At 40.4% G+C, this 9492-nt stretch overlaps 1 protein-coding gene across 1 annotated transcript; it reads right to left on the bottom strand.

The window, feature by feature from the left end:
- Positions 1-2722: 2722 nt before the first annotated feature.
- AKAP5 (A-kinase anchoring protein 5) lies at positions 2723-7953 on the bottom strand. Its single transcript, XM_017533986.2, has 2 exons — positions 7825-7953; positions 2723-5305 (listed from the first exon to the last, which is right to left on the bottom strand). Exon 2 carries the CDS (start codon positions 5043-5045, stop codon positions 3762-3764), a length of 1284 nt encoding a protein of 427 aa, XP_017389475.1. The 5' UTR covers positions 5046-5305; positions 7825-7953; the 3' UTR covers positions 2723-3761.
- Between the last annotated feature and the right edge of the window lie 1539 nt (positions 7954-9492).

Raw genomic sequence — 9492 nt, 5'->3', positions numbered from 1 at the left:
TTATTCTTTGAGGTGGAGGAGGTGGCAGGGAACATAATTTCTGTTTGAAAGTTCTTTTGTTTTCTGCTACCTTTACTTAAATGTTAGTGGGTACTATTTTTATATCCTATAAAGTGCTTTGAAAAAATGTTAAGTGAATAGTGCTACATAAAATAGAATAGAATTTTCACATTCTCTGGGTTGTAAGAAGCAAAGTGAATAATACTTGACTCTTAGAAGAGGGATGATAATATGCTGAAAAAGTTAACAAGTATCCAATAACTCCCCTCCCCAACCCCTAGCCTTGTAAAATTCTGGGTTCAAAGAGAAACTGAATCTTGGCTAATAAACATTCATTAAAAGGAAATTTATACCACAGCAAATGTAAATGAAAATTCATATGGTGTTCCTAATAATTATTTTAATGTTGTCAAATGTGAATTAGAACCTATTTATATTCACTTATCATTTGCATATAAGGTCAAATTGCTTAAATACTATTACAAGAAAAATATTTTATGACTTCGAAGCCATCTGATTTCTGCATATTTCTTTTTTTCTTTTTTTTTTTTTTTTTTTTTTTTTTTTTTATCTTTTTTTTTGAGACAGTCTCACTCTGTCACCCAGGCTGGAGTGCAATGGCGTGGTCTCGGCTCACTGCAACCTCCACCTCGGGTTCAAGTGATTCTCCTGCTTCAACCTCCTGAATAGCTGGGACTACAGATGCGTGCCACCACACCTGGGTAATTTTTGTATTTTTAGTAGAGACAGGGTTTCACTTTGTTGGCCAGACTGGTCTTGAACTCCTGACCTCATGATCCTCCTGCCTCGGGCTCCCAAAGTGCTGGGATTACAGGTGTGAGCCACCATCCCCAGCCCTGCTTATTTCTATAACAATAAGACAATTTGAATCACCTTAGAATTCACTGTAATAGGATTTGGCCATGTAGCACATATAATCAGATTGAGACCAGTTATTTTCTGAATTCTTTTTTCTAACTGAAATCCTACTTATTTAATTCAACAAATATTCTCAATAGAAAAAGAGAAACCACTTAAGAATGAATGCAAGTAAAAGATACATCTCATCATAAAAACAATCACTACATTCTAACCAAAAATATATATCAAACCACAGTGAAAAAAGTAAAAACCTAGTATTAGATAAAATTTTACTTTCTTAACCAAAAATTTCATTACTCATATTTACCATTTATCTTTTTTTTAAATCCCCCAAAATATTTTCAATAACTGGTAAGTACTATAGTTTTTGCTTGTTGATGAGAGATTACGACACATTTACAATGCAAGCGTACTGCAAGGAGGCATCCTTGCAGTAAATGAGGACAGGATTCTTCAATACACTGTATAATGCACCAACCTTAGGTTTTTAAAACTGTTCACTTTTAAATATGATATATATTTGCTGGTAGCTGTCCAAGTCCATTAGCACCACATATAGTGAGTTAAAGAGTGTTTTCAGAGAAGGTGACTTCCATCTTTTTTTAATGTTTAAAAGTTGTACAATTAAAAGAAACTGACTACTTGGGTCATGTGTTTTGAACGACACGTTTCATCTTGCTAAATTGAAGGATTCCCCCCCCCAACAAGATTATATGCCCAAAGGTAGGGAAATATTTCTGCACTTCAGCAAAGAATCTTGCCAATAATATCCATGATTTGATTCAATTTCAAAGTCAGATTAGTTTCTTTTGTTAGAGGTCTCAATATGTATTTACAGAATGAAACAAAGATGATTCTGTAGGACAAATTAGCACATACTTTCTATAATCAACCCATAAGCAATGCAAGACTTTACCCAGATCATTTAAAGTCAGCTAATGTGCATTCTTTCCTCCAAGCGGAGCTCTTTAACAAATACCTTACATCCCATACTTTATTACTTCATCTGTTTCAAGTAGTAACATAATCACTCAGTTTACACAATGGGGGACTATACACTTTGAATCCTAACCTGTGAGGTAGGGAAGTGTGTTGTAGTATTATGGCCATTTCACACAAGGAAAGATTGAAATAGGATTAGTTTTTCAAAAAATATGGCAATCACTGATGAGATCAGATACTTCCCTTTCAATCAGTAAATAAAAATGCAAATAAGCCCTTCTCGTTTTTATAAAGTATATCTGGATTGAAAATAGTGATGAAAAAGTTAATTTTCAATATCCATGTAAAATGCTTTTTACTGGTCTCTCCCAACACATAGACACGAAGGAAAACTGACATTTAAATTATAATGTGCTTTAGCAATAATTTTTCACTTTCTATTCAACCACATTCATGGCTCATTTTTGGCCAAGAATAAATAATATTTGCCCTAGATTATTAGGATTTTCCAGGACCATTACTACCAGGCTGGCTTTGAATTTACTCTCCCCTCTTTGGAGAGAGGTTGATGAATATGGCTCTTAAAAAAGTAATTCTGCAGCCGGGCGCGGTGGCTCAAGCCTGTAATCCCAGCACTTTGGGAGGCCAAGGCGGGTGGATCACGAGGTCAAGAGATCGAGACCATCCTGGTCAACACGGTGAAACCCCGTCTCTACTAAAAATACAAAAAATTAGCTGGGCATGGTGGCGCATGCCTGTAATCCCAGCTACTCAGGAGGCTGAGGCAGGAGAATTGCCTGAACCCAGGAGACGGAGGTTGCGGTGAGCCGAGATGGCGCCATTGCACTCCAGCCTGGGTAACAAGAGCGAAACTCCGTCTCAAAAAAAAAAAAAAGTAATGCTGCAAGATGAATCCTAAGTGACAATTTACTTGGGAATTTTTCCTTCTCCTGGATGAAGAATAACATTCCCCTTTTGTTTTTGCTGTTTCATTTTTTAACTTTTCACAGATAAATCCATGCAGAAATGGATATATACAGATCTGTTGAGGCAGAAAGAAGAGAGGTAAAAACCCACTCCCTGTTTCTACCCTTTTGCACGTAGTAACAATTTGCCTGATTGAAGGATTTGTGAATGGCTTTTTTTTTTTTTTAATTGAGACAGAGTTTCCCTCTTGTCACCCAGGCTGGAGTGCAATGGCACGAATTTGGCTCACTGCAACCTCCACCTCCCAGGTTCAAGCGATTCTCCTGCCTCAGCCTCCCAACGTGTTGGGATTACAGGCGTGAGCCACTGCATCTGGCCAAATGGCTCTTTCTTATAAAGGACTTAAGCAAGACTAGAAAACCACTCATATTTAATTTCAATATGCATATTCTGCACACTATCTGCTGAAATTGGGAAAATGCAGTATATTTTTCGAGTTAAGCCTAATGCTTAGGAATGTAACAATTACAAATCACATTCACAAACGTAGCTCACCTTATGCACCATTTTAAACAACATACATGTCCACTGTAAAAAGTGTTTTTAAAAACTCAGTGTGATGTTAGCTTATACACAGAGCTGAATTATCAAAAGGAAACCAGACTTTGTTATATCAGAGGTCATTAAAGAGCTTATGACATACCATAAGTGCTCAATAAATACATTTTCCTCCCCCAAAGCACTCCAGTCTCCATATGCCGTTTTAGCAACTCCCTGTATGTTGTGTTGCTTTACACGGTGCAATCCGTGCTGACTTCCTCCAATCCAGAACTGACTGCATTTCAGTGGTAGAGTTTTATAAACTTGACAATCTGTAGCACTTCTGCACTTTGTACCTTTAAGTTCCAGAGATGATAAATCTCTCATTTGTTACTGAGTAAGAAATGCCACAAATGTATAAAATAATTCTTCATAAGCTTGGTTTTTCTCCCATGACTCTGGAGAGTAAGTCACTGTAGAAGATTGTTTATTTTATCATCAGAGGCCATTTCATTAACCAGCTGTTCTATTGACAACTGAATAGCATTCTTGACGAGAGAAGAGGCTGTTTCAATTAAGAGTGTTTCATATTGTTCTGAAGTTCTATCCTCAAAACCATTATCATTAGCAAAAACCCCTACTTGCTCACTTTCTGTTGAAATTAAGAATTGCTTAGGGACATTTTTAGATTTCTTAACATCAAATTCACTGATTTCAGTGTCTGTAATAATAATAGCAATTGGCTCCATTCTTTTGCTTTCTTCTGATTTGGATTTCTCTTCAGTGATCCCATTTTCTTTAAAATCTGGTTCTTGGCTCAATTCAGTATCTTTTCGCTTAGTTTCTTCAGCTACAGTCTCTCCGCTTTCATAGTCTTTCCCATTTAGTGCACTTTCTAGGATATTGTTACTGGCTTCTTCCACAATTATTTGTTGATCTGGGATTGCAGGTAAAGGAGTAACATCAGAAAGTACTGGTTGCCGATGGTCTGTTTCTGAAGTTTGAAGTGGGCTTGCTTGCTGGGGTTGAACATCTTGTTTTTCCTTGATTGTTTCAATTTCTTCAAGGATTAGAGCTCCTGTTTGAATAGCAGAATGCCCATTATCTAATCCAAGTTCTACTGAAATCACTTTCTCTCCAGAAGTTATGCTATTGCTCACATTTGATTCACAGACCTCATCACCATCTTTCCGTGAGTTGCCTTCACTTAGATCCTGGGTTGACTTAGCCTTTGTTGCCTGATCGTTTGATGGAGCCTGTATTTGTAGATCCAGATTTTCAGCCTCTCCCTGGACTTTGATGCTGCAGACTGAGTCTTCTATAATTTTGGAATGACTCCTCCTTTTTGGCCGTCTTTGGAATTTTATGCAGGGAATCTTAAGTCTAGATTTTGCCTTTTTCTTAGAAAGATCAGCATCCTCAGCATTTATTTCAGGTTGCACTTCAGCCTCCAATGGCTTTTGCTTCTTTGAAGACTCCGACCTTTTCCTGCGTGTTACAAGATGTTTGAGCGAGGCCCAGGCCCCCCGTGGGGGCTCTGGCTGATCGGAAGCTCCTGCTTCTTGGGGACACTTCCTTGTTACATCAGCAGCTTCAGAGCCAGCTTTGGGTTTCAATGCTTTAGCTGCTTTCTTTCTTCTCTTGAAGCAAAGCATGGATGTTTTTTCCTCCTGTCTTTCAGCCCGAGGACTACCTTCTGCTGATCTCTTCTCATCTTTGTTTTCTACATGAATTTCTGAAACTGTGGTTGCCATTTTCACACTGTACTCTTATTCTCTAGAAAACTAGATTCTCTTTTCCTTAGCCTTTGTCACAAAAAGATGGGCAAAAACGTCACACTAGGTAAAATTTCTTCCAGGTGTATTCATTCCTTTCATCTTACTCCGTATAGTTGTTTTAGGTGGTTTCTGTAGTATAGAAATGCCTAGTTTCTCTATTGCTTGCAATTTCTCTCTTTAAATTTCTTCATGAAAGCCCTTTACTGGATAAAATTTTGCTTTATTTAAAGATCAACCTGATGAGAGAAAAGAAAGTGGTATTTTATTTCACTATGAGGCTATTCTTTTCTATGGAGACTTTTTCAGTTGAATGTATAAGATTCTACCAGACACATTTTCCATGTATTTACTAATGAAATGGCTGGAGAATAAAGATTGGGGTTTATTTTGGCCCTGTTAAAGAGTTCAATATGATTCTATTTTGTTTTATCCTCTTTGTTGAAACTTCATTTTGGATTACTCTGCAAGTCTGATATTATCAGTTCTTTAGTTGTGCTGTCCGTATGAATTGCTTATGATTCTAAAGTGCAAGTTAAGAACAACAAGAACCAAAAATGAAGTGCAGGATAAAAAGCAAGCTAATGTAATTTTTATCACACTCAATAAATAACTTTAAAGCTGCAAAGGACTTTAGAGATTATTTGAGATTACTCAAATCCAGCCAGATGACAAAACTGAGCTCCAAAAGGGAGCAATTGTCTTGTCAAAAGCCATGCAGCTAGATAAGGTCATAGCCAGAGTTAGAAGTAGAGACTTTGACACTCTAGTTTTTCCATTATAACATAAGGTTTCTGTTCTAAAAATGTATGTTCCATCAAGGAAGTGCTACTTTTCATACATACTCTTAGGAAAATTTAGCATTACTGTCATTCTACACTCTTAAATTAGTTGTATAATTTTGACATTTTCATTTAAGTACTGTATCTGCTGTATCACGTTTCCACCATGCACATAGTTGGAGGTCAGTAAGTTAATAATAGCTGACATTTATTGAGCAATTCTTGGGTATTAGGCAGTGTACACACTTTTACATACATTTCTAATCCTCACCACAGTATTACAAAGGTGGTGGTGTCACCATCTACAGATGAAGCAGTTTGGCTGAGATTAAGGCATCACTGTAACAGATCTCAAATTAAACACAAGATTGCTTGTTGCTTAAAGTTTATGTTCTGAAACTGGGCTTTAAGAGTTTCATTAGAAAATGAATCCTTTGGGGATACTAATCTGCAGTATATTCATAGTAAAGAAATTTAAAAACTGATTAATGGTCATTTAACCACAAGGTACCCATCAATCAACTCATAAATTGAACCAAGACCAGACTGAGTTCTTGTTATTTGAAAACCAAGATTCTGAAAGTCTTTATATTTTATTTTTTTGGTTCAGGAAGTAATTTAAAAGCCAAAAATAAGTTGACAAACTATGCAGTTGGCAAACCATTAGATAATATAAAGGTGTATTGAAAGTTTAATCCACAGAATGGTATGATAGCACCAAAGAATGGAAATGGGAGGTGATTATCTAACAAAGAGCCTATGAATTTTAGTGGATGGATGCCCTAAAATAAGCAAAGGGACACATTCTTTATACTGTTTTCATGTAAATCCTTCACTGAAGTTTCATTTGGGTAACCCATAATTTTATGAACTGTAGAAGGAACTGGAACCCTGAAAATCAGTTTATGATCTAAGTAAATATTCCCTTAGGTTGGGTGTTTCATACTTTATGCCTCTATGAGAAAGATAAAGTCATTCTAGAACAATGACGGAACTAAAATATGAACATTTGACAGTGTTTCTCCTCACATTTATAATGCTTCAGTGAATACTAGAACCTCAGTTGATAACTATTTAAATCTTCTCGCCTCTTGTGAGTTTTCAGCACCTGAGCATTTTTGTTAAGCAGAGGATGTATTACCACATAATAGAAATATTGAAATGAGATGTTTAGGAGTGTATCATTTAGAAACTAACCTGGATTGTGCAAAGACAATGGTTTGAGAAGCTTACTTAAATGTATATACACTCTAGAAATAAAATGAATACCCAAACAGAAACTTAATTGAAAGGGGGAAAATAATTCTGTCTGTAGATATTAACTTTGCAGAATGTCAGACTGCAAATAATTCCCCCTTAACCAGCAAGGGTAGCTTTATCGCCTCGGGAAATCTTAAAGTCCCTGTGCTCATTTCCTGATAGAATTGCAAGTCTCCTGTCACAGAAAACACCCCCCTTCCCTTTCTCCCTTGAGCAGCAAAGAGCAACCACTACCCGAGGAAAGCAATGTATCTTTGCCAGCATCAGATATGGACCACGAAGCTTCCTCCTGGAGGAATCTCGAATTCTGGCTTGATGCCCCTTATGGCAGGAGACAGAGCGCAGGATAAAGTACTCAAAAAGGAAAATGCCGGGGGCGTGGAACAGATAACCCAGCTTCAAGCTGTCTGTAGAATTATAATGTAATGGCTAGAAACCCAAAATCACATTTCCCAAAGAGGGATAAAGAAGGAAAAAAGCCACCGGCAACCCTTGCTTCTAAGACCAGCTGTAACGCGAAGGGGATAGGTGGGCAGACCTGATGAGGGTCGCCCTGGCTGCGGATTCCTGCAGACAAGCGACCTCCTGTGATCCCAGCACCTCAGGGGGCCCGGATCCCCAGTGTCCAGTGGGCACCCCCTGCCCACTCCGCGATCCGCAGACCTGACACTGCCCCCGACCCTCCCCCGCAGCCTCCCCGCCCTGCCTTCACTCACGGAGGGCGCCGGGGTCCTTGGCCAACACTGCTCCCGAGGTCGCGGCGCGCTCGCGTGGCCCGGCACCCAGGCCTCCAGGGAGCCGCGGTCGCGCCTGGAGCAAGGCGCCCTCTGCAGAACCCGCCGCCTGGTGCGCCCCCTCCCCACAGCGCGGGGACAGACAGCCCGCAGCGCCAATGCGAGCGGAGCGGGCGGGCAGGGGCGGGGCGACCGCGAGAGGTGGGGGCGGCGAGCGCCGGGACCCACCTGCAGCTGCAGCCTGCCTGCCGCGGGGAAGCCCACCATGCTCCGCCCGGACGCCAATCACCGCCGCTCGACCACATCAACGCCGAGGCGAGGACCGCGAGAGAGCCAGCCGGAAAGTTGGGGGACCGGGGGAACCAGGGCAATGAACCCCGCGTTTTCTGAGACGCCAAGTGGTGAGGTCGGGTTTCAAATTATAGATGGTCCCATTACACTTCCCCTCTCCTCCTCCTCAGAAAATTTAAAGACAAGGCAGACATCCCATTTTAAAAGCGGGATTCAAAACTGCATAGAATAGTGAGGTGTCGTGTTTGTCTGAAGCGAAGATTACATATATGAATGGAAACAGAAAGAAACCCGACTTTGTGAGGAGTGGCTTGAGTGTTAAGGAGATCATCGTGGTTCATCACCAAACAGGCTCTTAGGCCTTTGTTTCCCAGTGGGACGCAGGTGGAGGTGATTCGCGCAGAACTTTGGCCTGCAGGAGCAGCTGCATCTCTATGCAGACAAGGTGAGAAAGGCACAAGAACCCAGCTCCATCCATCTTATACCTTACATATTAACAAAAATAAGTTGAGGCAGCTTACAAGTTACCTATGATTCCCTTTAGGACATTCCTAGCTGCCTACTTGACATCGCCACCGTCAGTGAAGTGGGGTGGGGAGGTGGGTGGAGAACAGGAGAGGACATTGCTCACAATTCTAGTCTCAGTCAGAGCAAAGGGTGCAGGCACCATCTACCCACCTAATTGACTAGGTTACGGATCTTCATGCATTTTCTGAGCTTGCCGTAGAGAAAAGTACCACAAGTATTTTTTTGTACACATAAAGCATTAACGTGTACTTTATGAAAGGTGTTGCTGTCAAGAGTTGAGGCTGACTTGCTTTTGGATTAGCATTCCCTATGAGAGTATTCCTGGGCGCTCCAGCGGTAAAGTCTAGTAGGATCCCTCTAGACAATCCCAGCTTCCTCATCTGGCCCCCACAGCATAGCATCCAGATGAACCTAGTAAAGTGGAGTGAAGAACTACTAAAAAGCAGCTGTGCTCATCTCTTTTCTTCAACAGGATCAAGATATTAGGGAGTCTACATGTCAGGTGTCCATTTTTGGATGTTTTTCTGGAAATGTTTTACATTTGTAAGATTCTGTAGTTTCCACAGAGGCTTACCAAGGATAGAACTATTGGGACACAAAAGCAAAGGCAAATATCAGCTGTCAAGATCTTAAATTTACAGGTAAAAGAGACAAGAGTTGTAAAGCAGGAAAATCCATAAGCATCTAGTTTAGTTGTAATTAAGAATTCAGGGCTGGGGGCCGTGCGCGGTGGCTCACGCCTGTAATCCCAGCACTTTGGGAGGCCGAGGCGGGTGGATCACGAGGTCAAGAGATCGAGACCATCCTGGTCAACATGGTGAAACCCCGTCT

The sequence above is a fragment of the Cebus imitator genome, unplaced genomic scaffold (assembly GCF_001604975.1).
Source record: "Cebus imitator isolate Cc_AM_T3 unplaced genomic scaffold, Cebus_imitator-1.0 Scaffold83, whole genome shotgun sequence".
Lineage (NCBI taxonomy): Eukaryota > Metazoa > Chordata > Mammalia > Primates > Cebidae > Cebus > Cebus imitator.
This window is presented reverse-complemented; position numbering and strand designations above follow the sequence as displayed.

Coding starts and splice junctions, on each gene's coding strand:
- AKAP5 (XM_017533986.2), bottom strand. CDS start 5,045: ATGGCAACCACAGTTTCAGAAATTCATGTAGAAAACAAAGATGAGAAG.